The sequence below is a fragment of the Kockiozyma suomiensis genome, assembly GCF_038497685.1.
Source record: "Kockiozyma suomiensis strain NRRL Y-17356 unplaced genomic scaffold V2V93scaffold_7, whole genome shotgun sequence".
NCBI classification, from domain to species: domain Eukaryota; kingdom Fungi; phylum Ascomycota; class Lipomycetes; order Lipomycetales; family Lipomycetaceae; genus Kockiozyma; species Kockiozyma suomiensis.
The window spans coordinates 360,348-387,106 of record NW_027117670.1 but is presented as its reverse complement, the minus strand read 5'-3'; the positions used below and the strand labels follow the sequence as shown (position 1 = coordinate 387,106).

General features: G+C 44.0%; 14 protein-coding genes and 1 non-coding gene across 15 annotated transcripts; 6 read left to right on the top strand and 9 right to left on the bottom strand.

Annotated features, from left to right (window-relative positions):
• The first annotated feature begins 114 nt into the window (after window positions 1–114).
• On the top strand, window positions 115–3,299 carry V2V93DRAFT_400549 (MCM2/3/5 family-domain-containing protein). Its single transcript, XM_066912578.1, has 3 exons — window positions 115–465; window positions 525–700; window positions 756–3,299. The coding sequence occupies exons 1-3, from the start codon at window positions 242–244 to the stop codon at window positions 2,942–2,944; spliced, it is 2,589 nt and encodes an 862-aa protein (XP_066765715.1). The 5' UTR covers window positions 115–241; the 3' UTR covers window positions 2,945–3,299.
• Window positions 3,300–3,614: 315 nt separating this feature from the next.
• V2V93DRAFT_242632 (Maf1 regulator-domain-containing protein) lies at window positions 3,615–4,794 on the bottom strand. The gene is made up of 3 exons (XM_066907093.1): window positions 4,663–4,794; window positions 4,014–4,556; window positions 3,615–3,957 (listed from the first exon to the last, which is right to left on the bottom strand). Exons 1-3 carry the CDS (start codon window positions 4,666–4,668, stop codon window positions 3,703–3,705), a joined length of 804 nt encoding a protein of 267 aa, XP_066765714.1. The 5' UTR covers window positions 4,669–4,794; the 3' UTR covers window positions 3,615–3,702.
• Window positions 4,795–4,895: 101 nt separating this feature from the next.
• On the top strand, window positions 4,896–5,527 carry V2V93DRAFT_369788 (uncharacterized protein). Its single transcript, XM_066910106.1, has 3 exons — window positions 4,896–5,201; window positions 5,258–5,362; window positions 5,419–5,527. The coding sequence occupies exons 1-3, from the start codon at window positions 4,968–4,970 to the stop codon at window positions 5,431–5,433; spliced, it is 354 nt and encodes a 117-aa protein (XP_066765713.1). The 5' UTR covers window positions 4,896–4,967; the 3' UTR covers window positions 5,434–5,527.
• On the bottom strand, window positions 5,428–7,919 carry V2V93DRAFT_369785 (ferric reductase NAD binding domain-containing protein). The gene is made up of 4 exons (XM_066910105.1): window positions 7,381–7,919; window positions 6,860–7,325; window positions 6,691–6,804; window positions 5,428–6,633 (listed from the first exon to the last, which is right to left on the bottom strand). The coding sequence occupies exons 1-4, from the start codon at window positions 7,824–7,826 to the stop codon at window positions 5,566–5,568; spliced, it is 2,094 nt and encodes a 697-aa protein (XP_066765712.1). The 5' UTR covers window positions 7,827–7,919; the 3' UTR covers window positions 5,428–5,565.
• A 126-nt stretch (window positions 7,920–8,045) lies between these two features.
• Window positions 8,046–9,870, bottom strand: V2V93DRAFT_369783 (uncharacterized protein). The gene has a single exon (XM_066910104.1). It carries the CDS (start codon window positions 9,788–9,790, stop codon window positions 8,540–8,542), a length of 1,251 nt encoding a protein of 416 aa, XP_066765711.1. The 5' UTR covers window positions 9,791–9,870; the 3' UTR covers window positions 8,046–8,539.
• A 268-nt stretch (window positions 9,871–10,138) lies between these two features.
• Window positions 10,139–11,476, bottom strand: V2V93DRAFT_369779 (kinetochore protein Mis14 like-domain-containing protein). Its single transcript, XM_066910103.1, has 4 exons — window positions 10,978–11,476; window positions 10,800–10,920; window positions 10,445–10,737; window positions 10,139–10,391 (listed from the first exon to the last, which is right to left on the bottom strand). Exons 1-4 carry the CDS (start codon window positions 11,194–11,196, stop codon window positions 10,311–10,313), a joined length of 714 nt encoding a protein of 237 aa, XP_066765710.1. The 5' UTR covers window positions 11,197–11,476; the 3' UTR covers window positions 10,139–10,310.
• A 42-nt stretch (window positions 11,477–11,518) lies between these two features.
• V2V93DRAFT_t35 lies at window positions 11,519–11,612 on the bottom strand. Its single transcript has one exon. It is a non-coding gene; the product is annotated as a tRNA-Ala (tRNA).
• Window positions 11,613–12,038: 426 nt separating this feature from the next.
• Window positions 12,039–14,081, top strand: V2V93DRAFT_369775 (uncharacterized protein). The gene is made up of 2 exons (XM_066910102.1): window positions 12,039–12,708; window positions 12,774–14,081. The coding sequence occupies exons 1-2, from the start codon at window positions 12,417–12,419 to the stop codon at window positions 13,739–13,741; spliced, it is 1,260 nt and encodes a 419-aa protein (XP_066765709.1). The 5' UTR covers window positions 12,039–12,416; the 3' UTR covers window positions 13,742–14,081.
• Window positions 14,082–14,274: 193 nt separating this feature from the next.
• Window positions 14,275–15,962, bottom strand: V2V93DRAFT_324571 (uncharacterized protein; the record flags this gene model as incomplete). Its single annotated transcript, XM_066907474.1, has 2 exons — window positions 14,275–15,791; window positions 15,845–15,962. The coding sequence occupies 2 exons, from the start codon at window positions 15,960–15,962 to the stop codon at window positions 14,275–14,277; spliced, it is 1,635 nt and encodes a 544-aa protein (XP_066765708.1).
• Window positions 15,963–17,033: 1,071 nt separating this feature from the next.
• V2V93DRAFT_380317 (uncharacterized protein) lies at window positions 17,034–17,575 on the top strand (the record flags this gene model as incomplete). The annotated part of the gene is made up of 3 exons (XM_066912054.1): window positions 17,034–17,071; window positions 17,153–17,430; window positions 17,499–17,575. The coding sequence occupies 3 exons, from the start codon at window positions 17,034–17,036 to the stop codon at window positions 17,573–17,575; spliced, it is 393 nt and encodes a 130-aa protein (XP_066765707.1).
• Window positions 17,576–17,697: 122 nt separating this feature from the next.
• On the bottom strand, window positions 17,698–18,687 carry V2V93DRAFT_369769 (Prefoldin). Its single transcript, XM_066910101.1, has 5 exons — window positions 18,579–18,687; window positions 18,429–18,499; window positions 18,245–18,369; window positions 18,116–18,176; window positions 17,698–18,050 (listed from the first exon to the last, which is right to left on the bottom strand). The coding sequence occupies exons 1-5, from the start codon at window positions 18,637–18,639 to the stop codon at window positions 17,988–17,990; spliced, it is 381 nt and encodes a 126-aa protein (XP_066765706.1). The 5' UTR covers window positions 18,640–18,687; the 3' UTR covers window positions 17,698–17,987.
• Window positions 18,688–18,746: 59 nt separating this feature from the next.
• V2V93DRAFT_369764 (magnesium-dependent phosphatase-1) lies at window positions 18,747–19,953 on the top strand. The gene is made up of 7 exons (XM_066910100.1): window positions 18,747–18,931; window positions 18,987–18,988; window positions 19,049–19,116; window positions 19,178–19,281; window positions 19,355–19,438; window positions 19,495–19,736; window positions 19,802–19,953. Exons 1-6 carry the CDS (start codon window positions 18,853–18,855, stop codon window positions 19,734–19,736), a joined length of 579 nt encoding a protein of 192 aa, XP_066765705.1. The 5' UTR covers window positions 18,747–18,852; the 3' UTR covers window positions 19,802–19,953.
• Window positions 19,812–22,138, bottom strand: V2V93DRAFT_241922 (uncharacterized protein). The gene is made up of 2 exons (XM_066907090.1): window positions 21,677–22,138; window positions 19,812–21,594 (listed from the first exon to the last, which is right to left on the bottom strand). The coding sequence occupies exons 1-2, from the start codon at window positions 21,818–21,820 to the stop codon at window positions 19,951–19,953; spliced, it is 1,788 nt and encodes a 595-aa protein (XP_066765704.1). The 5' UTR covers window positions 21,821–22,138; the 3' UTR covers window positions 19,812–19,950.
• Window positions 22,139–22,321: 183 nt separating this feature from the next.
• On the top strand, window positions 22,322–23,032 carry V2V93DRAFT_313529 (uncharacterized protein; the record flags this gene model as incomplete). Its single annotated transcript, XM_066907229.1, has 2 exons — window positions 22,322–22,516; window positions 22,610–23,032. Coding segments are annotated over 2 exons (618 nt in total), but the record flags the coding sequence as incomplete, so codon positions are not given.
• A 590-nt stretch (window positions 23,033–23,622) lies between these two features.
• V2V93DRAFT_242027 (uncharacterized protein) lies at window positions 23,623–26,656 on the bottom strand. Its single transcript, XM_066907091.1, has one exon. It carries the CDS (start codon window positions 26,577–26,579, stop codon window positions 24,087–24,089), a length of 2,493 nt encoding a protein of 830 aa, XP_066765702.1. The 5' UTR covers window positions 26,580–26,656; the 3' UTR covers window positions 23,623–24,086.
• Window positions 26,657–26,759: the final 103 nt, after the last annotated feature.

Here is a 26,759-nt window from a genome sequence, read left to right as displayed (position 1 = left end):
ACCCGGGTCCGACTTTGTCATCCCAAATGTTTTAGATGACACCTGCGCGCCACTGACGCGTCGCAGCCCTAATCTCATATCTGACGCGTCTTAAATTGAAATTTTATTTGACGCGCCAAAAGTGACTTATCCCTTTCTTCGACTCCCAACCAAGACATCTCTTTCACCTCTCTCCCTTTGTTAATTGTATTTTGCTACCCAACCACCGTCTTCTGTCTTCTTTTAATCTCGATTTACGAAAATGTCCGGACGCAAGAGACAAGCCTCTGATGAGAGCAGTGACGTCGAAGATGATGCTCATAGAGATCCCCCTTCTTCGCTGCCGCCGTCGTCACCACCTGCTCCTATTTTTCAAGACAACGAGTTGGACGAGGACCTATCCGCGCAGGATGATCTGATTGACGATCTTGATGAGCAAGCTGAAGAAGAAGATGGTATTGATTTGTTTGGTGATAACCTTGAGAGGTAAGTTTTTTTGTGAAATCTACATCAAAAGTAGGACATCAATTAACAGGAGTCTGCAGGGATTATAATAATTTGGACGATGAGAACAACACATATAATCTTGGAGCTCGGGACATTGATGATCAGGACTACGACGATATCGAGCTAGATGAAAGACGCCGGGTCGACAGACTCTTGGACAATAGAGACAGAGCTATTCGCAGCCGTCGCGGATTACCTGATGCTTTCTTGGATGGTAATGTTAGCTTCTATTTTGTCTGCCTGATAGATTTTACTGACTATTATTGCAGGTGATGAGATGGACGTCGAATTACCTACTCGTCGCCGTCGGCGGAATGCATATGACGAGGACCCTGATTTATCTGATGAAGATCCCAGTCTCGAGGAGCTCTCAGCGAATGCATTGGGTGATGTTAAAGCTCCTACGATTGCAGAGTGGGTCACTCAGCCCGTCGTTCACCGCACAATTGCTCGTGAGTTTAAGAGCTTTCTGTTTGCGTATATCGACGAGAACGGCAGATCAGTCTACGGAAAACGTATCCGCACGTTAGGAGAAATTAATAGCGAATCGCTCGAAGTCAGCTTCAAGCATCTATACGAAGCCAAGTCTACTCTTGCCAGATTCCTGTCTTATGCTCCCGCAGAGATGCTCAAGATCTTTGATGTCGTGGCTATGGAGGTAGTCGAACTCCATTACCCGGATTACTCTCGAATCCACCTGGAAATCCATGTGCGTATCACTGACGTGCCGAATATTTGCGACATCAGAAATCTGCGTGAGGCTCACTTGAATAGGTTGGTAGCGATTGAAGGTGTTGTCACTCGCCGAACTGGAGTTTTCCCACAACTTAAATATGTTAAGTTCAATTGCTCAAAGTGTGGCAGCGTCCTTGGACCGTTCTTCCAGGAGTCTGATGTCGAAGTGAAAGTCTCCTTTTGCCACCACTGCCAGGCTCGAAGTGGTTTTACAATCAACACTGAGAAGACAGTCTATAGAAATTATCAAAAGATCACTCTTCAAGAGTCTCCAGGCACTGTTCCTGCGGGTCGTTTACCTAGACATCGTGAAGTCATTCTCCTGTGGGATCTAATTGACTGTGCCAAACCCGGTGAAGAAATCACAGTCACCGGAATTTACAAGAATTCTTACGATGGACAACTTAATGCTCGCAATGGTTTCCCTGTTTTCACTACTTTAATCGAGGCGAGTTCAATTAGACGTCGCGACAATGGCGGTGAAGGTGGAGCTTGGACTGAGGAAGATGAGCGCGCAATTCGACAACTCTCAAGAACTCCAAATGTGATTGATCAGATCATCGAGTCAGTCGCGCCTTCGATTTATGGACACGAAGACATCAAAACTGCGATTGCTTGCTCTTTGTTTGGCGGAGTATCTAAGAATATCAATGGCAAGCATGCCATCCGCGGTGATATAAATGTTCTGCTACTGGGTGACCCTGGTACGGCGAAGTCTCAGTTCCTCAAATATTCTGAGAAAACTGCTCATAGAGCAGTGTTTGCTACTGGACAAGGTGCTTCCGCAGTTGGTTTGACTGCATCAGTTCGTCGCGACCCGCTTACTAGCGAATGGACATTGGAGGGAGGCGCACTCGTACTAGCTGACAAGGGTGTTTGCCTGATTGATGAGTTTGACAAAATGAATGATCAAGACAGAACTTCGATTCACGAAGCTATGGAGCAGCAATCAATTTCAATCTCTAAAGCTGGTATTGTGACAACATTACAGGCCCGCTGCGCTATAATTGCTGCAGCGAATCCTATCGGTGGAAGATATAATTCGATGGTGCCATTTGCTCAAAACGTCAACCTTACTGAGCCAATCTTGTCGCGATTTGACGTTTTGTGTGTTGTTCGTGATCTAGTTGACTCTGAGGTTGATGGTCGTCTAGCTAGATTTGTCATTGATTCGCATTCTCGATCACATCCCAGTCCGGAAGACGAAGATGAAGATCACCTCATGGATGATACTCCTACTGCTAGCACGCCGGATATTCACAATTCTGAGGCAAACTCTTCACCCCCGAAACCTGTCAAAAGCTATAAAGAGGATATTTCGCCTATTCCCCAAGAATTATTCTCGAAGTATATTCACTATGCAAAGCAGAATATTCAACCCAAACTTTTAAATATTGACGAAGACAAGATTGCAAAGCTATACGCGGACCTTCGTCGCGAGTCTTTGGCAACAGGAAGTTTCCCCATCACCGTTCGTCACTTAGAGTCTGTTCTTCGTTTGAGTGAATCATTCGCCAAGATGCGGTTATCAGAATACGTATCGTCTTATGACATTGATCGCGCAATTAGAGTGACTATTCAGTCATTCGTTGGAGCGCAAAAGGTCAGCATCAAGAAGAGTTTGCAGAAGAGTTTTATGAAGTATATGCTACCTAATGAATCCCGAAGTTCGGGTCGACAGCCAAGAGGTCGTACTGGGACAATGGAATTTGATGAGGAGTGATCTGGGAAAGAATGGCGCTGCGTGCTTTAATCGGTATTTAAATTGTTTAGTAGTTAAAAAAGATGCAATTGGGTTTGTGTCTTTATTTATGATTTGTGTTTGCTGAGATTTGAAATTACTTGTATGTATTATTATTATTAAGTGTGAACCTTAGATCTGATTAGGAAACCTAGTATCTTATTCAAATATTTCTCATTCTTCAAATGGTGACCGGAGACCATTATGAACGGTGTTGGACATACTCGTGAGCTTTACGAAAATAGACCTCACTACAAGCAACTCAGTTGATACTTAATTTATTCTCTTTGCACTTTACTCATAAAACCTGTCATCCCCGTAATATACAAGCATTTAAAAAGAACAGGACTCACATCTCGCAGATTATAGCTTTCGCGCTAATTTTTTCAGCAGAAATACTAAAGAAAGCAAACTGATAAAAATCCCATAATTGCCAAATAAGAAAAAGGTATGTGTACTCTGAAACGAATATAGAAACCGTGTCGATGTCATCCTCCCTTGATTATATAAGTGGCACATTGGTAAAGCGTGATGTAGGGGGCGCGATGAGGTTGGCAACCTCATGATGGGATGCTGAACTTCCGACCCCGCAATATCCCAAATAGAAGAAACCTGTGAACGCGATCTTCTGTCATTTCACGCTACAATGACATTAAGCATCGAAAACAATAAAAGTACACTGGGTCGATAAGGAATGGTAAGGAAAAGGTAAGGAAAAGCATAGGAGATGATACAGAATATCAGTCGTCCATTTCCAAGTCGCCCACAATCGCGTCATCTTCAGAGTCCTGATACATCGCGTCATCGGAAGCTTCTCCTTCGTCGTCTTTTGTTGAACTTCTTCCCATATGGTAGGAGTGACGAGTGCCTTTCAAAAAGAGATAGCAAACTCGCTTCCGCCGCTTATTAAAGAAGAACCACATCATTGACCATATTGTTCCCGGTTCGTCGGCAAGAAATGATGGCGAAGGTGTATGACTGTATATTACGCAATCCTAATAGTAATTGTCAGAGATATTCTCATCTCGAAAAAAAAAATATAAACTCAGACCTTTAAATCAATATGGCTGTCGACAATCTCCCATAGTCGCGGCGGGACAGGCATGCCAACTCCAAATAAAGTGTTATTAAATGCGTTCACAACCTGAGTCGGACTGCGCTCTCGCTTGAAATCTTCGGGTCGCAGAGATGAAAAATCGTGGTCGGGATGACTGGCATTTAAAACTGCTATTAGGTAGGCAAATGTGCGACGCGACGAGACTTGATCGAGAGGACCAAATGGTGAGGAGCCGAGGGAAGTGGAGGTGGTTGCTGCAAGTAGCGAAGAAGATAAGGTGTTATCCGACGATTTTGACATCATCATACTTCCTGACCGCTCTAGTGGAGGCGAATATGATGGAGGGCTAATTGACGAGGAGAGAAGAATGTTGTCTTGGTGCATAGCATGAAGTTGTTTGTCGATCGACTTGTAGAGCTTCTTATCACCGCCTGCAGCCTTTGTTGTGTAGAGATCACAGCCGCCCATGACTTTGCAGTCAGGAGTATCAAACTCCAAAGCAGAATTGATCTGCTCAAGGTCTTGTATTTCGACAAACTGGATAGCAGATTAGAGAGACCATTAATAGAGAGAGTCGTCGGAGAAGTCTTGGGCGCGTCGACTAGCGCATGCAACCCCACTCCAACGTCAATCGGAATCATACCTTCATCGCAAATTACTTGTATGACAGCCTTTGAAATACCAAACTGGCTTTTGGTGGAAATATCGCCCAGTGTACCGCTACCAAATGCCGAAGCTAGATACTGAGGCCTGACCAAGAGAAGTCGGAGAGTATGATCGAGGACGTGACGCGGAGCTCATCGCCAAATGCGGGAGCTGTGGGCTAGGGTTATAGACTAAAGCTCGGTACACACCAATCGTCCCAACCACGCAGCTGATCACTAGCCGGCCTTGCTACGCCATCTCATATTGCAACTTAGTTTTGATTGTTTTTAGGTCTGATTTAGTATGGCCACGGATGACTACGCTTTGGCAGCCCGCGGATCACTGAAAATTAAGGGCGCCAGAGTTGAAAAGAAAAAGAAGAAGAAATTGGCAAAATCTGCCGTTCCAGAGACAGATTTCACTGGCGGCTCTGGCCTCTTCGAGAAGGAGAAACAAGAAGATCAAGAGAAGAGTGTCACAACAGAACCCATAATGACAGAATCGCAACGGAGGTTTGAAGAAATGCAGCGTAAACGGGTATGTGATGACTTATTTGAGCTAAATTTCTTCACCGTTAACACAATTCGGTTTAGATAGAGAAGGAAATCATGAAGAAAGCCTCGAAATCACATAAGGAGAAAGTGGAAGAGTATAATAAATATCTTGCCAGTCTTTCTGAACACCATGACATGCCTAAAGTATGTTTTATCTCATTACTACAACACTATTGCAGTTCATTAATTTTCATTTCTAGATCGGACCAGGTTAATATCGGCAGCTCGCTCGAGAAACCAGCTGTGTTTACTTCTGGCTGTACATATTTCATATATTATAACAATAAACTATTTGAAGAATCCGTTAACGCCTTTAAACCATAAACAAAGTCAGCGCGCTGCCAAAGCTACGAAAATGCATCTTCAAAATAATCAATCCTCCGATCCGGCCTAACCTCTAAATTGCCAACTACCGCAGTTCTAGCTGAGTCGACCAAACCAGCTGGTCCGCATGAAAAGACTGCCAAACTCCCCGACTCATCCCGAATTGAACGTTCTACTATCATAGGAATATTCGGCCGGCCGGTATGATATGTTACATTTAAAGACGAAAAAGATTGCACAAGCTTTTCAGTCATACCAAAATCCTCGCCAATTTCAATTGTTTCATAAAGCCGTGCCCCATAGCTTTTCTCATTGAGAGACTTTGATCGCAGTATACCCGCCTTTGACAAAGACTCGCTGCATTGCTCTGACGTGATGAATACATGGATATCCATGAAAGGGCATCCTGAAATTTGGTTTAATTGCGAAGCAACCCAATTGACATTTTCTCTATCGTGTATTACCCAATAAAATGACACTTTGTGGTTAGACCCTTTCTTGTGCAAATGCAAAGCATACGACATGACAGCAGTGACTCCTATACCTCCCGCCAACAATAGTACATTGTCATACTTGTCCAGCGGCAGAGAAATTCCGTATGGTCCTTCAATCCATACCCGTGCTTGGGCAGTCTGCATATTAACTGCGTATGCGTGTATACGCTTCGTAACGCGATTAAACTTCTTAGCGACAAAGAAATAGTAGCTGTCATCAGACTGGACAACACTAAACGGGTTGGCTTGCCAGAAGTTGAATCTTAGGGTATACAGATACGCGTACTGTCCGGGTTTGTACTTGAATGGCACCAATGGTCGTACTGATACCTGAGTTGCATTTTCATTGGCGTGAATTCCAGCATGGCCGGGGAAATTCCCGTAAAGGATGCGCATAAAACGCAGTAAACGATCGAGAACATATATCACCAACGCTATATAAAACAAATTTACATACGTGTAGGATTCAATATGAAATTTCAACAGCACGATGAATGTAGCTGCTAGCACAAGGTGAAGGGTAATGAAGAGCTCAAACCAGGAACGCTGAAACGCGTAAAGAGACAGCCCAATAATAAGACCAAGAATAACGGTAGCCTAAACCAGAAGAAGTCAGTTCAAGTCTATTATATTATCATCACTCAATTCGCGTACAGCCAGTCCAACACGGTTGTTGAGAGCTGCTATGATAACATCATGATAGCTATGTTTACTGTTGAAATAAATAGTTTCCGTAATGGCATGCACCAATATATCCAATGCCATGAGCTACATCAGAAGTCAGTGATTTGTTCAATAATAAAAACGAAACGGAGTGAGATACTCTAGCAGTCCATCTGTGGAATACCTTAAAGGTGTCGTTAGACCATCCTGTAACTGCGCCTAATAGAGAATTACGTCCAGCAAATTGTAACGTCGGAATCAGTAAGGTAGCAGCTATTACACCCGTTCTTTTGGCAGCGAATAGTAGTTGCTGACTATCAGTACTCATAATGTCGCTGGCTTTCGGATCAACGTCAAACTCCACTACTACGAGCAAGAGATTCAGTACCCAGAACAATCCAATGACGCATGACTGCCAGAGTAATGGCAATTGACCAAGTGGGATCTTCCTGATTCGTACGGCGTCTGCATGTTTATTTCCGAATAGCGTTGGTAGAGCAAGGTTTACTTGAAACCATCTTGCAAGCCGGCCTCGAGGTTTTTTCTGTTTGTCTAAGGTTCTTGTGTACAGCCTTGCAATTGCCGCAATCCCAACTGCAATAACCCAGAAGAGAATAGTCAAACCGCTAGTAAGTCAAAGGTTAGAATACAATATATTGCCTGATGTAGATGACCACTTACGCGAATATTTTGTTATGCCGGGAATTTGCTGCTGCTGCTCGCTGGTAGGCATACTGGCTATCAAATATAGCTAAAGAAATATTAACCGCAACGGATATCGGATTTGTGTCACTTGCAGCTACCGAAGACGGAACATTGCTGTCAAGTGCTTTACTGTATATTTCGTCATAACTGCCGTGAGAATCACATAGTGCGTAAGTGCATGTGCTCTGAAAGCTCTTCCAAGTCGCTAATCGCTCTTTAACGGCACAATTCGCGAGGCATAGAGCGTATGATTCCGCCCAGGACGAGCTTGTACAGCAGACATAATTCTGACTTTTTTCATTTGTGGTCAGGCAACCTTTAAAGCGGTAAGGCTGGAGAAGGGACTGACAAGATGATTGGCAAAGAGTGGCAGCTTCTACAAGCGACAAAATAGAGAAGAAGCAAAGCTGAACTAATTTCATTGCTCAACCTGCTGATGTATTTTACCTGCACACGCGACTGTCCTCTCTAAATAAAAGAGACTGTATTAGAATGTGTCGAGTAGTAATAAGCATGAAACGAGGATTGATGAAAGATATGAAGGGGCCAAGGGTCATTAAACAATAGGAACTTTATGGAGCCGCACGACGCGTGCGAACGCACGCGTCATCTTGACGTGCAATCTACATTGTAACGAGACACGCGCAAAAACGCTTGTCGATATTATATTTACTAATTTCGAGGACTTCTATCTATTCTCGCATTAATAGCTGAAACTGCTATGTATACTGTACAGCTTTATATCTTCAGGGGAATGGTCCCCGATGATGAGTCCTTAGTGCGATGAGGTAAAAAGTACTGGGAACGTGCGTTCAGGGCACATGCCATTTACCATCAGCTGTCGTGATATTCCAAGCTACCTAAGATTGTCCCCCTACATCAAAATTCTGGAAATACTAGGCAATCTGTTGAAGTGAGTAGACAGAGAGATATGGTGTGGCTATTTTCATCGCAAACAGCAGCGCCAATTAGTTCATACAGTCAGTCTCTCCAAGTGAGGTCTGTTTCAGGATATACTCAAGGCATATAGCTCGCGTCAGAAAAAGAATGATAGGGTATCATAGCAAAAACACCGAGCAAAGGCATCAGCTCAATACAATAATACAGCAGAAATTAAGTGGAAGTCGAGGTGACCCTATATTAATTCCGAAGCACTCCTGTTGTCCAAGTGCATTATTCCAGGCTCCATAGTCCAAGCATGCGCCTTGACAATGTGATTTAGGAGATCACTGCCGGCAGCAAAAGACTGCAGACAATACCTTGTTACCTGAGAGCTATCTAAGTTAATATCTTCTCCATAATTACAGCAATAAGTGTGTTCGAGAGATGTCTCATGAGGGAAAATGTTGCTATCGGTTTGTTCCTCAGATAAAGGATGATCCCAATTCAATAGGGTCTCTTTCATCTGCTGGCTAATGTCTAAGCCGACATCAGTCGAATGTTCGTCGACATGCCTCGCGAAACCATCCAAACCATCAAGCTCCATATTGCAGCCTTCAACTCCCGTACATAAATATCGACCGGGCTTTTTCAGATTCGCCATCTGCGATTGAAACTGCGCTAATGCCAAGTTCCAGTCAATTGTCACGACTGCATCAGTGTGATCGCTGCTTAAGTGCTCAGTTAACTGCTCTTTGGACATACACACCGCCGAACAGTGTCCTAAAGGACACAGTAAGTAATAGTTTCGAAGAAAATTGACCTTCTCTTTCGAGATTTTTCCAGAGCACCAGTTATTGCTATACTTGTATGATAGTGAGAAAAGTGCATCTTTTTTTTTGCGATGAAATGTTTTACAATGTTGTATATATTCTGATAGGCTATAATACGCATTGTCAGTGCACCCGAATTGACATATATACAGAACGTCTTCTCGCGAATGCAGATGCAAATGTCTTATTAGTTCTTCTTTTGAAGAGAATGCTTTGATGCAGTCTTGTACAGGACAAACAAAACTCTGTTGCTTTGCGAGCTCGATACGGTACCCGTTCGATTCATACTTTGCAGCAAATGATGCGGAACACCCCGCAATCTCGCTGTTTGAGGATGATATTGAGTTTGGAAACGGACAAGCATTTGGCATTCGCGACGGTGTACTGGACATTTGTTTAGGCCAAATACTCGGGCTTTCGCTCCAAGTGTAATAAGTTCCAGTATCTGGCGTTGCTGGGCTAGTCTCCGATTTTGAAATTGTTGGTACGCGATCAATAGATCCTCCATACTCCACATTATCCCAAGGTACAGAGATGAAGTTGAATTGCGTATTAGATAATTCGGAAGCATTGTAGAAAGTAAAGCTTGCTGCTGGTGGAGTCGAATTTATATCGTTATAAGATGCACTCGCATCTTGAAATGACATACTAGCAGCCACATCAAAATTCTCCATGCATGTGCCAGAAACCTCAGATGGTTCTTGATCGTCATCGTCATTGATTGTTATGTAGACTGCATCACTAGAAAGCTCAGCATCATGCTGTGACATGGATTGACCTAAGAGCGTAGTATTGTGTAACGGTATAGGATCTAGCGTGGGCACCGCCAGTTTTTTACCAAAATGCACATCACAACCGCTGAGACTCGAAGACCTTAATCTCATTGCGCTTGTTTACTTGGTAAATCATTCAGTTACTTAATTTGTTTATATTTGCAGTCTGAGTAAGCAAGGTTGGGTATTGCGACGTCGCTATGCACCTCACCAGGCCATATCGAAATTTAGAACACTGCGCAAAAACTCTTTATGAAGTGGTTAATTCTATATTAAAATAACTCATATAACAGATACCCCTTACGCCTAAACCAATACGCAAAAAAATAAATAATATTACGAATTTCAACGAATCGTAGCAAACTCTCGCAACATAAAGCCCTGTTTTTCCATCCAAAATTCTAACAATCATGAAAAAAGGTCACAAATTCTTTTTATCGACGGTTAAATGAGTTATAGCTGCTTCCGCTCTTTCCACTTTTGCAATTGCATCCGGGATACGCTATTCAAATTAGTACGACTGCAAAATGCTGAAACGTGAGAGAGGAGCCTTACCTTCTTCATCTCTCTGATTGACACAACTAACTGATCAAAGTCAGACTCTACAGTATCTCGGCGTGGTATGATTTGGTTGATATCAAAATCTGGCGTATCTGCCTCTATATCATCGTCATCGTCCTGAAGGACATAACTCTTGCTGTCAATTTCCGCCAGTTGAGCTGTGTAGCTTTCGATCGCCCGCAAAGGCGCTTCGCGTCTAAGGGTCGTGACTGCAACTGTCTCTTCATCAATTTGGGCGTATAGCTGACGAACTTGCTCGTTTAGCTCCAAATCAAATGGTTCCACGTCTATATATGTCAATTCAGTGATCAAGCGTAAATCGAAAAGGCTATATTCTCACGCGTCGTACCTTGTTCTTCTTGCTTATCAACCTCGTTCGCGTTCATTAGTGCACCTAGTGATGGATCTGTTGCTTCCACGCCATTAACAACTAGACTGTACTTTGCCAAGTCAAACGTTTTCGAGATAAACTATATGATGAGGGTGTAAATAATCTGAAGTATGCAAGATGTATCAGATCATATTACCTCATTCATCCTCGCCTCGACTTCGCTTCTCAAGGAATCCTCAGCAGATTGCGACGGTAAATGCGTATTAATTTTATTTTTAGCAGCATCCAAAAAAATTTTTTGTAAGAATCGAATATCTTGCGATACGAGCTGTAGCTTTTGATGAACAGGAGGATGGTGAAGTTGTTGAATTTCAAAGTCTGGGAGAGTTCGTCCAGAAGTGCCGGTCGAAGCCATTGCAAATCAGAGCCACTAACTTCAAAATAGTAACGTGGAAAATATCTGCTCGACTTTTAATTCAAATCGATATTATAGAAGAGAAGAGTGCAAGATTCTTCTGTATCTGGAACAAACAATGGTTTTATCTGCGCTTGTTTACATTTGGCGCGCAAAACTCTAAAATGCAAGCTTAAGGCGGCACGGCGATGTACAAATTTATATGCCTCTGGAATATACGGTTACTTCGAATTTTTATGATGCAAAATATAATTTGCAACTCAAATTAAGGTAATAAATGAATTTCCATAATTACTTCCATTTAATAGAAACAAAAAAAAAATGGACAAGTCCGGGTTCGAACCGGAGACCTCCAGTAGACTTAGATTCTATAAATCATGCAAAACTGGCGCGACTACCAACTGCGCCACATGCCCATTAATACCAAATCCAAAACCAGCTCCATAATATTCTATCAGAACATCACATCATGTGATAGTTACGGTTTTATTCACAGCAAGTGACTATTTTAATGTAACTACGGATTTTTATTAAGCCAGCCTATTAACATTTGCTCTTTCTCTCAGAGCACAAAGCTCTACTAGCCAAACTCCAGTAGTTGATTTCTTATTAAAATCAAGTAATTGAGAGCCGAATTACTATCGTGTGGGAATACTCATACCCAAGCGAGTGGTGGGGTTTGAGTGAAGCTAAGCGAGTATATGCGGCTCATTACCATGGCAACAGTTGTGTGTGATGTCGGTGGATCAAATTGCCTCATCATATTTACAGTATGCCGCTTAAAGTAAAATAAAAACATCATTAACGGCGAGATACTCGCAGCTCCCGTCACTTGGGCACCGGTGCCGCACCAGCCGATTGTGAGTCCATCGTCCCGTCTCGCTTCTCTCTTTTTTTCTTTTTCTTTTTTCTTCTTCACCAATTCGCTTCTCATTGCCCTTGTCCACAAGGGTCTTGCTCTATTCTGGGCCTTTTTGTTTAAGTCTTATTATTACGTTAGTGGTTCAACAGCAGCTGGTCTGCTCTTTCTCCCTATCTTCCCTTCACTTTTTGGTCAATAAAAGGTAAAATCCACCTGCCGTTCTCTACGACAGCTAATCAGTATTGACGCTGACGATTAATCATTCTAGCTCGCTGGTCGACTTTTATTTGTTTATTTATATATAAGCTTCGTGCTATTTTCCTGGTCAACTATAAATTAAAAAAATATTTCATAAAAAATGAGCTCAAATACTCTTCGAGGACTGGGTGCCTTCTCGCGTGATTCTCAGAACTGTCATCGTCCGTTAGCCTCGCCGGATCTCAGCAAAGATCAGTACTATAGTCCTATTCAGGGCGCTATCTCGCCCCAGATGCTTTACAATAGCTCCCCCGATTTGTCGCTATCAGGTAGTGAGTCTGAGCAGTACTATAGCACACCTGAAGATACTGCAGCTTTTCAAATGATGACGAAGATCTGGCAGCACCAGAATGAGCAACTCATGGCAACAATTAAGGCCCCTTCTACGCAATGTATGTCTTGCTTATATATGCACATTTGTGTTGTTTCTATTTCAAAAACCTAACCAATAGTTTAGCAAATTCTCGCCTTATGCCAAAATTTGATTACGATTCCTGTAATCCATCTATTTTTTTGAGTCCTGATCCGCCTGAGTCTATGACTCCGCACGATACTGTCGGGACACGATATGATATATTCTCTCGCCTTCCTGTGCAGGAATCACCAAGTACAAATCTCTCAAGCGGTTTTTCTTCAGATATGGCATCAATTGGCTACTCAGATTACGACCAGGACTATATGGACCGCCCACCGTATGGATATAGACTTCCTGGTGTGCCCAGTTCTTCTTCACCGCCACCTTCCAGCTTTGCGGAAGTGCCATATTTGAATTCAATTTCAATGAATGGCTACTCTCAAAGAACTCACAACAGTCAACTTCCACTAGTACCTTCTGAGAGCGACTATGATGCCGATTATTTGTCGGATGCATTCTCGCCGTCGTTTTCGACAGAGGATACAAGCGATTTTTCTTCACCGGAGTTGACTCAGAGTAGACGGTTTCCTGAACCAGCAGTAGAGCAATGTATTCCTAGTTGGCAGCCAATTCTTACTGCAGATCCAATCACTCGTGAAAGAATCATAATTAGCGTTGATGACTCTGAGCACGATGAGCGCGGGGAGTCACGCAGCAAGTTGCCAACAAAGAAGCTGGACGTCTACATCTCTGGACCTAACGAGAATGGCAAGTACATCTGCAATTTTAACGGATGTAACAAGCCGTTTGGAAGAAGATATAATATCAGAACGCATATCCAGACGCATCTGTCTGACAAGCCGCATTCTTGTACAATGTGTAGCGCTCGCTTTGTTCGAGGGCACGACTTGAGACGACACGCTAAAATCCACGAAGATTCCAAGCAATACATTTGTCTTTGCGGTAAAGGATTTAAGCGTCAAGATGCTCTCACAAGACATAGGCTAAGTCAGATCTGTGTCGGAGGATTTGATCATACGGATCCTCTTGACGGCAATGAACGAGAGTGACTCTTGTTCTGATGCGTTTTTGTTTTCTTGTCTCCATTTTATATAACCTGTTATATATTTTGTTAATGTATCTGATGTGTACTTTGCTATTCTTGGTTTTGTGACGGAGGGATTTGTAAGGCTTTGCTGGTTTTATTTTATGATTTTTCTTTGGACAGTCCTATCAGTTTGCTGTATGTTGGGACACTTTGGTTACTAATCCGGTTCGGTCGTTTCTGCAATGTTTTGTATATCGGTTTTTACTTTGTAATTTGCTGAGCGATACTTAGGTTACTAGAGTGTAAGTAGAAAGCGCGGTAGCGTTTTTTATAGTCAAATTGATATCGTTTTGCCCTCTCTATCCACTGGTAATTCCTAAAATACTTTTAAAAAGAGATATTTACAAGTGTGAATGCAATATGGTACAGGGAAATTCCCGGCTATGCGCATCAAAAGCCAAAAATAAATGGAAAAAATAAGCAACGTCAAAATACAAGACGCTTTACAACACGAGCAGTGACATCTGAAAAAAGTAAACCGAGAGGACACATGGCTCAAATCAAGGGAGTCAATGCTAAGGACGACAGTCGACTGGCTTTCCTCTCTTTGACGACCCTAACAACCCACGATATAGCCTTCAAAACAGCATCGACTTCACATTGATGAGCCTTGTTATGTAGAGTCGTCAAGTCCTCAAAAGTCCAATCCAACTTACTAACTGTATCGCGAAGAATTTCTACTGCGGGGCGGAAATTCTCGGTACGGGCGTAGGCATTTATAAGATATTTAGCTGCCATGCGATCAGATTCCTCGCGCTGAGAGTCTGTAAAAGCAGAATATTCTTCAGAAGAACGTTTCCAATATTCGCGTTCGGCGTATAGGGCTTCAGCAAAGCTTATGTCGCGGTTTGGAGGTGTGAGACAAGCGTAAGCGCCTTGCAATGCTGTTTCGTAAATGTGACGGTTTCGAGTAACTTTTGTAGAAAATCGTGGGTCGATTAATTCGTGTAGATTGTTGCGGTTGCTACTACTGGGAATATTGGTTTCGCCTGAGGAAGAGTGGATATTGGAATTGTCGATACGCTTGCCAACTTTGCCTATGTATGCTGCATCAGGAATGGAGGAAGTAGCTGGATCGATTTGCGGGACTGTTGTTTCGGCAAACCAGTGTCTGAATGTTGTCTTTTGCTTGCCGTTAAGTGCAACATTAAGATACGAGCAGACGATGTTGGGAGTGATGACATGTGGCCGGAAAGTTTGCAAATAAAGCATAATTGCTCTTGCTTCTTCAATAATCTGCGCTTTGTTCAATTGCAATACAGGTAGGAATGGCGGGACTTCAGGGGCAGAGATATGGGTCTCAAAATTAATTTTGCTGAGAAACGCAGCACGCACGTCATCGCCTATATCACCTCGTAGCACATTTGCTGATGATTCTGTCCCGTTCTTTTCCTTTTTGGCCCCACTGAACCAGAGAGAATAGCATCTCATCAAATACTGAAACTCAAGCTCGCCAGGGTAAACCGCACTATCGGTGCACATCTTTAAAAAAAAAAAACGCGCGTGCGTTACGTCACCAGATAGAGCGCAAATGTATAGCAAGTGAGGCATAATGACATTTACAGGATACCCACGTTGCTGGTACTCCAGTGCAAATTGCCAGGCCTTTTGGCGATAATCTGCGCGCTTTGAGCAGGCGTAGATAAGAGATCGTAAAGTCATCTGGTCTGACTCCTGTGGTTCTATTGGTCTTGTTGTCATTTCTCTGTATAAATCAAGAGCACGCTCGGCCTCCTTTGTTGCTCCACAGGCGGTGATCATCATGCTATAAATCCGCGTATCAGGCAATGACTTTACCGATCTGAACTTCATGAGGTCGAATATCTGAAATAGTTCACGCACTCTATGGGTTTTGAGACACATTCGCATCACAATATAGTAATGATGCACGGTGAGCTCAACACCCTTTTCGTTCATCATGTCAACTATCGAAGACATGTTTTTGAAATCGTTGTTGATGAAGTAGAGTTTTAAAAGATTGAAATATGTCCGACTAGTAGGTTCGAGTCCATCTAATTCAAGGTCAGAATTTTATTGTAATTTTTCAAATCAGTGTAAGACATACTCATCTGCATATGCTTCACCAACCCGAGAGTACGCTGTACATTTCCTTCATTCGCATAGGCCTGCACAAATAGATCGTACAAGTGCGGTGTTATTCTGATTTTGGCTTCTTCGATCATCTTGATAAGCTCCATTCCGTACTCTGCTCTTTTAATTAACGGCATATTTGTTATTAACTGAATAACGTCTCTGCGTGGTACTCTTCGCAACTTCATGTTGGTGCGAGATAGTGCTGTCATCATTGAGTCCCAATCATAGCTCGCATTTGTGCGCTTGAGAGCATCTGGGTCAACCGCTTTGATCCTATTTACTATAGGTAAAGGAAGAGCTAACGCTAATGCGGTTGAAGCTGGCAGAAAAATATTGTTATCTGGAATTATGGTACTGTGCTTTAATAATTTTGAAGCTTCGGGAGCAGCTAGTGAAGGGAACTTCTGAGCTGTTAATTCTCGTTCGCCGGGAAATAAACTTGCGTAAGCAAGATCAAGGTCCTCATCTGTAAACGGTGAATTTGAATCTGCGTCTTTCAAAAGTAATTGTTCGATCGTGAGGTTTTCGGATTCGTCATCATTTTTGTTCTTTGATGAAAATTTCTTTTTAGATCGTGACCGAAGACTGTAGAGTTGCTGTGGAAGAGCACTCAAAGCTGCATCGATATCCTGCGTGGTTAAAGATTCAGAGGCCAGACCAGAACTGCTTCCAGACAGTTCACTTTGTTCGGTTGCACTACTCCGACAACTACTAAACGGTCTCAGCAAACGTGACTCTGAGGCACTTTTTATGCACATGTCAGACACTCGAGATGGTGTTTTGTAATACAATGTACTGTTGCTACCATGCTGGCACGTTACCATCCGCCGAACGTGCAGATTGCTCGTCTTGATTGTACTCCGGAGACGTCGCATCTGACCAAAGACATGCCGCGACATGAGAACACAAAGCAAACCGCCGTAGTACAAATAAAAAATGATTTGAACGGCAGATCTTTTAAATGTTTAAAGCACCCGTTGTTGACTTTTGCTGTTTGAATATCTCAAGATCAAAAAAAAAAAAACTTTGGGAAAAGATCGAAATTCCCAATAGCTAAACTCTAATTGCATGGGGCTAGGGGAAGAGACTTCAAGACTTTTTTTTGTCGAAGAACCAGAGTAGAAGACAGTACATAAAGTATTGTTGGAGTACAATACGCAATGTCGTCTATATCGTCTGACAGTGATTCAGATGCTGAGTATGTTTTTTTGCTGTTACCCAAATTGCCATTTGTGAAAAAAAAAATGGAATTATTGAAGGCTAACAGTTATATTGAAAGATATGTCCCGCCTCGCGGATTCAAATCTCTAGAACAAGCCCGATTCGAATCCTCTAAGCTCTCAGGAAAACAAATTTGGTTAGTTAAAATTCCCAAGTCTATAATTGCGAAAAAACAACTGCCGAAACGGATACCTGTTCCGACGCGGGTACAGCCGGAAGTCGAGTTTAAGTATGAGAATATTGAGTATGCTGTTACGGAGAATAAAGAGGAAGAAAATATGGCTAGGAATGTGAAACTGCTTATGCCGGTCACGAAAAATGGCAGTTTGAAGCAACGTATGTGACTTCTTCCTTTTGATTTTCGTGGACGATTGCATGAGAGGTGTGTACTAATTTTGTGACAGTAATGACGCCCATCTCGAAAGTTGTTCAGATTAGCGAGGTCGCTTCTATTCCAGCTGTGCAGTCTTCTTCAAAATAAAAGTGAAGTAAAAATGCTACGCATGCGAAGGTATCTGAAGATGGAGAAATCTCGGATCATATAAGATTCTGGATTGAAGAAAGATGAATCATGAAGTCTTGGATTTTTAAAAAAGTTTTTTTGTTATCATAGCGGAGTTTATTATAGTGCTTTTTAGTGTATCATTTGCAATCATGAAAGCTTTTGGCTTAGTTATTAATAGTCCAGCTTTTGATTTTATTCATTTCAAGTGTGAATTTGAGAAGACGGGAGCTTTATTGACCATGTAGTAGCGTCATATTACCCGATGATATTAAATCATAGCTGTGCTCAGTCGTCGTGTAACTGAAAACGCTGTACTCGCACTAAACTTCGTCAATAAATAGTACTCATATTATTAATCTATATACACAGAAAAGCAATATTCATCCACCTAAGCCTGTATAGGTGCAGGACCTCCAGCGCTCTCTTGAATTTTTGCCTGAAACGCCAGAATCTGAAGAAGCAAGTCAGGTTATTTTCATTCCGTTGTTATATAAAATTAGAAGGGCTTGTGCTTACTTCTGACCGCTGTTTATCAGCCTTTGACTGTGTATCCTTTATTTGGTTCTCAACTCGTTTACTTGAACATTCTCAAAGTCAGTACGATTGATTCCTTTGCCGTGAACAGTGACGAAATAAAAAACATACATCTCTGATTCAATAAATTCCAGTCGTTTGTCGACGTTCATGACTGCTTCAGGCCGATCTTGCGGGACTAAAACAGGTCCGATCAGCTTATAGATCTTTGAGTCTTCATCTAATACTGAGAATTCCTATATTCATTTCTTAGTCTATGCTCAGAAAATGGTAAAATTAATGGAAAACAGGATACTTTTTGCACGATTTTGTTCTCTTGTAATTGAGATTCGAGTTTCTGGCGAGATTCAATCGTAGTAGATATATCTTGATTTTCAACCATTAGCAATCTCGTCATACTACCTTTAAGGCGTTTCACCAGATGAATAGATGAATAATTAAATACCATTCTGAATTTTACGATATTCGTCCATCATTTTCTCATATTGCGCCTGTGGTGTAGCCATTGTAATTGTTGCTATTTTGCTGTACTGAGACTTGTCGAAATCGAGCGTATGCAGATATTCAGAGGTTCAATTTTGTCGGCTCTATTACCCAAGCCTACATATAGTAAGTACCAACAGTTACTATTAATTCTTATTTTACCAACAACAGCACACAGCCTAGGCACTCCACAAAAGAGTAGATTTTTACCGCGAACAGAAGGATAATCAGTGAAAATGACTAATTATGCTGATGTTTTTGGAGATGGGCCACTGCCAAAGATGGTAGTTTTTGACTTGGATTATACGTTATGGCGTATGTGCTTCTTGTATTCAACTGATAAGGAGCATTGAAACTAACAAACTGATAGCTGTATGGATTTTAATAGTGGACCCACAGTTTTTTTGGTTTTTTTTATTTACAAAAGTATAGATATGGAGTGATGTGAATGTGTCCCCACCCGTGAAACCTGGTAAAACAACAGACTACGTCGTTGATAGGTAAATCGAGTACTACTCTATACATATATCAGATCTTGACACTGAAATTCTGGTTATGTAGATCCGGCGACAAAATTTCATTCTTCAAAGACGTACCTGCTATCATTACTGAATTGAAATCACGAGGAATCAAAGTTGGAGCTGCAAGTCGCACTGATGCTGTCCGTATGTTTTATCCCATTGAATCTGACACCGCCAAGAGCGAAACAAAAACTAATCCACAAGATGATTCATACAGAGACTGCTACAAAAATGTTGAAGTTGCTGCACATAGATGGGAAATCCGCAATTGAGCATTTCGACATTCTACAAATTTACCCAGGTACAAACACTTTAGTCTACGAAAACACCAAACAACGCTAATTATCAGCTATCCAGGCTCAAAAATAACGCATTTTTCCTACATCAAAGAAGAAACAAAAATTCCTTACCATGAAATGATTTTCTTCGATGACGAAAGCAGAAATAAAGAAGTTGAGTACGAATTAGGCGTTAAATTCATGTACGTTTCGCAGGGCGTAACCTGGCAGCTGCTTAAATCTGGAATCAAAGAGTGGAGAGTTCATCGAGAAGAGTATGCTAGTGGAGCAAAGAAAGCGCGAAGAGCTGCTAGATTGTAGGTTTTTGTTTTCTTTTGTGATTAATTATTGAAGTGCTGCTAACATATCGTCTTCGTTTTTTGGAGGGGCCTTTGAATAGATTATGGAAACTAATGAGATGAGTTTATATGGCTATCTTAGCAAGAGTGTACAGATCGGATTGGATTTTTAGAGGAAAGTGGCTGGCAGCTAGTCAGGGAGTATAGAGTTATAAATAAATTTTAGTATATACAAATTATGCCTGCCCTATCTTCTCAGCTAGATCAATGGCCTGAGCATCTCCATCCAAAACCGTGTCCACCAGCGAGCGATATTGCTGCTGTCGTTTTGCAAGATCCAAAAATATCAAGTATTTCGCCTCGATAAGCCTCTTCTCTTCTGCAGACTCGGTAGGGTACACCACACGACCAGAACCGCTCATCTGCGCCATAATATCCCATAATGAAGTAGTATATCCTTTTTCGTCAGCCGACGCAGCCTTCGCACCAAGAATAGCAGATCCAAAGACAACCGCTGCATCAATATATTTTGGAATGACAACCGGCATACCCGTGCACGAAGCCATAAGCGAGGTTAGGACAGGGTTCCGGCATTGACCTCCAGAAAGGAAGATGCTGGTGATCGAATGACCAGCGTCATTGAGGGCGTGAATGATGTGACGAGTCTGCAGACCGATGAATTCGACGGCGGCAAGGTACGATAACGCGAGGGCGTCGACGGTGATGTCGAATGAAAGACCAACGACGGCACCCTTCATCTTGTCTGACGCAATGGGCGATCGGTTGCCGTGTAAGTCACCGTAGAAATAGAAATGCCTGATAAGATGCTCGATAGAAGGCAGCGACTGATCGACACGGAGCTGCTCAAGGCGATCATTGAGAAACACGAAAATCGATTTGCCTTGAGCATCGGCAAGCTTTTTCGCCTCAGTGTGGGCGGGATGTGACGTGAGGATGTGAGCGAGCAGCTGGCCAGTGGCAGACTGGCCTCCCTCAGCCATCCAGTAGCCGGGAAGTAGCACGTCACGGTAAGGGCCCCATACTCCAGGAACAAACACGGGGTCTCTTGTGATGGCGAGATGGCATGTACTGGTTCCGGCTACGGCGGAGAGTCTATGGACAGCGACGTCAAGACCGGTGTCGCCAGACTCATCAATCCATTTCGAATCTGTAATTTTGGCTGCAACAGTGCCGATCCAACCGGAATAGCAATCAATGACACCACTGCCGACCGCAGTTGAGGGATCAAGGCCGAGCGACTCGGCTGCTTCGGTACAAAGCGTACCAAGATATTCTCCCGCAGAGAGGATAGTGCCGTTCACTCCGAGTACTCCACCGACGCGTCGGAAGTCGTCTTCTACGAGTTCGGGAAGATCGATCGAGTTGAAAAAATCAGCTGACCAGCCCTTCATACAGCCATCGACGCCGACGGGGACGTATCCTTGCTTGCAGACGACGGAGCAGAATGAGCGAGTTTCTTTCTTGGTGGCGCGGTGAGTGAGAAAGTCTACGAGGTCATAAAACTTGCACTTTGAAAATTCATTTTCAGGCATATGATTCTTCAACCACTTGACCTTTGGGACCTCCATCTCGATTGACATTGCGCCGCCAACGTAACGCAGAAGGTTGTGATTTGTCGCGTTGATGATCTCGGTTTCGTCGGGACAGCGATGGTCCATCCAAAGCACAATATTTTGATTAGCGTCAGAGAAATCGGGACCGACAGCAACCGGAGAATCATCAGATTCATTCAAGACAACAAGGGAGCAGGTTGCGTCGAAGCCGATACCTTTAACTTGAGACTTTGGCACGCCAGAGTCTGCGAGAACCTTTCTGACCGAGTAGCAGCACGCGTCCCAGATGTCGTCTGAGGATTGATTCTGCAAAAAAAGAAAAGGGCATATTAGCAAAATCAAAGCCAATTGGTAGTGACTGATAAGCACAAAACACAAATAAACGCACGTAAAAGTCAGGCTTGGGATTCCACCGCTGAATGTCCTTTGCCGCAACAGCTAATATCTCGCCAGTCGAGTCGATAATGCAAGCTCGGGCCGAGCCTGTGCCGACGTCTACGCCGACGTAAAATGGACCGTTTGCAGGAGACATCTACGAAGAAGGACAAACAAGAAATAGATCTAAAATATCTATGAAAATAACAAAAAAAGACGGCGGGAAGGGCAGCTTAAGAGTCTGATAAGGCTAAATTGGTGGATCGAAACCGTAAATCTGCCGACGATTACCAGCGGCAGCACTGCCGCAGATGGAAGTCTCTCAAATGACTCTCGGGTCATGAGGTTAGGGTGCTGATATGTCATTATATAATCAAGTAATTGATGTCAGCGGCTGTGAGCGGAGTCGGACAGTCGGCTGATGGCTGGTGATGTGGCTGTGCGGTAAGCTCGGCGCGGCTGATAGATTCTTCCGCGCCGAGGCAGCGCTTTTTTTTTTGCTATAACACCGTGACCGCTCCCTCTGCTTCACAATCTCGATGAAAACACAGATATCTCTTTATCCCGCTGCTCTTGGAAAATGCGCAGCAAGAGCTCTTCTTCCCCACGCTTGAGGCGCCCGCTGCTGCATGATCTCGATCCAGAACAGCAGCCCGCGCAGACATATATTCTTGCCTCGCCTCCGCCCCGTCCCGGTATCCATGCAAGCCCCCTCGCGTATCAGCTCCAGCGCCTTGATGGAAATCGCATGCTTCCTCTTATCGACATTCGCCGCCCAAAAAAACAAGTCCTCGCTCATCTACCATTGTCAGCCGCTCCGCAACGCGTGCGCGAGGCGGCGGCGCGTCTCAGCGTAGGCGACCACCAGCTCCCTCAATTCGCCGGCTTTCCCTGCGGAGGCGAAGACGTCGTCGAAGTCCAGAATGACAGAGACGATGATAGCGAGGCAATGCACGGTAGACGTCATTCGGCCACCGTTCAGGCTGCCGGCCATGCGCTGCGGTTCAGACACTCCAACGGCATCAGTTGGCGAGTGCGCCGTGGTGGTAACAGTTACGTCGTGCTAGCCTCGTCTCGCGTGGATCCGACCAAGCAAGAAGTTATTGGCTGGTGGACTCGCTCGGAAGATAGCGCAGACAATAACAACAGCAGCAGCAGAGCAATCTCACCCGAATTAGTGACATGGTGTTTTGTCGCTAACGGACTTGTACTCGCAAATATGCACGGCAGCGCCATCTATGTACGTTCCGGTGCAGCAGAGCTACTCGATCGTAAACCATCAGTTGGACACGTCAGATTTGAAGAAGCTTTGTGCCTGACTGCTGTTTTTGTCGTTGGCATCGATATGTTTGGTCGTCCGCCAGAGATTGGCAAGTCATCGACAGACAAGTCGGAGGACAGCGAGAATGAAGTCCAAGATCAAGGACTCCGGCCGCTTGTACAGCGATCGCATTCGACGTCTTCTTTAATAGGACTCAATCATCGTAGCCGATCAGAGCCATCCTATCCTCTACACACTGATATCGCCGACGATATTGCCAACCAGAAACAGCAGAATCAGGAGCAAAGCCGGCAAGGACTGCATCAGAAAGTTGTCACACAGCACATGTCATTGCCTATCAGTCGCACTTTTGATGACAAGATGCTGACGCGAGTCGGAAGTAGTTTGATGAGACGTGGGCTGACAATGCTGAAATCTGGTGCAAGGCGCAAGCCGAGCTGGACGAGTGTTGCTTGAGTTTGAAGAGCGTCTTTTTAGTCAGTTTTCTTTGTACATATGTAATGGCATTTTTTGGGTTGGTTAAGGAGTTGTGGTGTAATCTAATTCAGTTTTTGCTCGATAATATAGTCGTTTTAAATAGAAACGGACTATTAGCAATTAATATGAGACGCAGACAATGGACAGATCATTCATTTAAAACTCCGTCTCTCAAACAAACTAGCCAGCAGTATCTTCATGGTAAATCCCCTCATCTACGTATTGTTCAAGTCGCTATATTGTTCTGCATAATGCCATGTGTATTGACTGCATCACACTTGACGGTGTTCTCCCTTTCTCAAAGTCACCCTCTGCTCGCCCGAAATCCAATTACTTCGGGTAACTCTCTATTCCGCTCCGGATGACTAGAATACTTAGTCATTGTGTTCTCGCTACTAAGAGTGAAAATTCAGCCACCCAGCTGCTCCGAGAGCTTGATTCGGTGGCTTGCCGAATAAGCCACCAACCCAGAAGAGCATCGTCTGCGGCCGCTGGTAGAATTCTCACATGACGACCTCCTGCTTTGTACTCCTTTATTAACACCAGTATCCTTGGCAGCTTTTATTTTTTTGTTCTTTTCTTTATTACTTTCAAATCTGATATATGCTTAATTACAGTCTATGCTTATTACAATCTATATCTCCCTTCTAGATAAACTTGTGCATCAAAAATATACGCTCTGACGCCACCGCTCAACAACCTCCCGCCTTGTACCTTCCGCATCCTCGCGTCGCCCACCTTGCTCAGTCAAAACAACCTGCTGCGTGTAATTCCCTCCTCGCGGCTGTTTCTGTTCGTACACCTTTTGATTCTTGAACATCTGCTGCTGAGTCTGTTGCTGGTGAAGCATATTCTGCTTTTGCGCAATCAAGTCGTACCCCTCCTGCGTCATTCTCGACACCGCCACACCCTTCTTCGGCGATGCTACTGGTGCCCCCGCCATCGCCATATGTCTCTCCTGCAATCGCTTATATAACGCTTCCTCACTATTCATATTACCTGACCCGCGAGAAGTAGCAGTTCCCACCTGTCGAGCATGTAATTGATCTCTCAGAACCCCACTTCCTTTTCCCATATACGATGCCCGTTGTTGCTGCGGCTGCTGCTGCTGAGCAAGCATCGGCATATCTCGACTCATAACCGACGCCGCGTACCCTGTCCTCGAACGCGTCGCGGGATCGTCATAATATTGCATCAAATTTGGCGATGAATAATCTTTTCTCAATGCGCCTCCTCCAGCAACACTGCCATCCGCAGGCATCACCGTCGCAGTCATTGCCACGCTCGGCATTATAATTCCACTCCGTGCTAACGTTTCAATGGAGTGCTCGCTTGTTTGGCGCATGTGAGCTGCTGGCGCCGGTATTCCCGGAACAATCACGCCCGACGACACCCGCTGCTGCCGCGACTTTCGTCGCTCGTCTTCATGAACATTATCTGTATCATCTTCTTCCTGCTGCCGTCGAGAGGCGGAAACTCCAAGCGGCACTGTGTCCTCACCTTCACGCACATGATCCATACCGGCAAGCCCATATGTATTCAAAACTGTCCGTCGCTTTTCCTGCCCTCGCTCGATGAGACCATCGAGTTGCAGTAGTGTTCCTTGCGCTCTAGTTCCATCCACTAAATTGCGCTGCCGAGATTTTTGCTGAGCCTTTCTTTCTTTCAACTCGTCTAGTAAAGACCGGCCTGGTCCGCCTCCAAAGTCTTCATTGCGGTTTTCTTCTTCCGGACCAGGTGCTGACATCTCTGGAGTCCAATTGTTGAGAATATCATCTAAATTTTCGTGCGGGTTTTGAAACATCGGGACTGCTCCCGGATTAACTGGAATCGTCGACGGCGGCCTCGAACTGTCTGATAGCTCATTTCCGTCTCTAGCATAATTATTCTCATCACGTGGCGCACTAAGCGGCATCACAATCTCGGCTGATAACCGTTTCTTTGAATTTTTCTTTGCAAGAAGCGGTGGCAACTTGATGTGTGTCGGAATAGGCGCAGGATAATGCACCAGCGTTTGAGTCGAGTTCATCGTCATTTGAGAGAGTGGACGAGTTCCGGCGTTCATCCGGCGGCCTCGTGATCGATTATCTTCCTCTTGACTAACTCTTGGCTCTGGCTGAGATATAAAGTGAGACTCATTTCCAGGCTCTGACTGAGGCGGACTTGTTGCTGCCGTCGTAGACGTCATCGTTAGACTCTCAACTGCACTGTCTGACAAGGCTGTCAGTGTACCAATGTCTGATATACGCCTTGGACGCGGCTGCTGCAGCGGCACATTATTTGACGAGTCGTCATCTTCTGCAGTCGAGCACTTTGCTTCGTCGAAATGCAAGTCGTGCCTGACTGATGAATATGACTCCTCAGGCGACCATCTTTCTTGACTGTTATTCTCGGTTGGCGCGTTGACGTCCAATAAAGATACATTTGCTTCACTGACAAAGGAGAATGCATCTGGGCTTTGCACGGCAGGGTGTTGATCTGAGAGATAAGCCTGCTCCCTTGAATTCTGTGGTTGCTGATATTGAGGATAGCCAACCATCACGTACTGGGGCTCTGCAGGCTCATAACGAATAGAAGACTGAAAGCTGTACGCTTCGCTAGCATTGTCGCCAATATTATTGTGATTAGTATCATTTGTATCCTGATTATATGCATACTGAGACTCATTAGTGGTAGGTGTATCATCGATGACATGCTGCTCGTATGCTTTGTATGATGAAGATCGATAAGTGGCCATCGCCGTACGTCTCTGTGCGCCAGGTCTAGCGCTGATTTTCATGTCCAAGCGCCTTGTCGCTCCATCCGAATAATCCTCCCAGCGACATCTATCCGAATCATTGCCCCATGAATTATAGTACTCAGGATGCTGTTGTGGATAGGAAGCCTGTATAGATTCGTGCTCTCCTTGCGTCTGTGGCGTATCAGACGGAATCAATTGGATGAGTCCACCAGCGGATACCGCGTCGGGCCCAATGAACCCATTCCGGGTCATCCGGCTGTTACGGTTCTCATCCAATTTTTGGACATTATCATCGTAGTCGTCATCATCAGGATTCGATACGAGCTGGATTGTGGGACCGGGAGCCGACGACTGCTCTGGTTTTGTCGCTGGAGCTTGTTTTTTTTTTTTGGACCGGAGAAGTCTGGTGGATACCATTGATCTTTGCTTGTCAGTTAGTGAATTGCATAAAAGAGGTTATGTTGCCAGTGACGGAGTTGTAGATTGTTACCTTTGTAGAGCTGGTGCAGGTTGGCTAATTTTCCAGGTCTATTTATATTCGGATCGAGATCGTACGGTACCAAACAAAACGCCTCGAATCGAAGCAACAACCTCTAG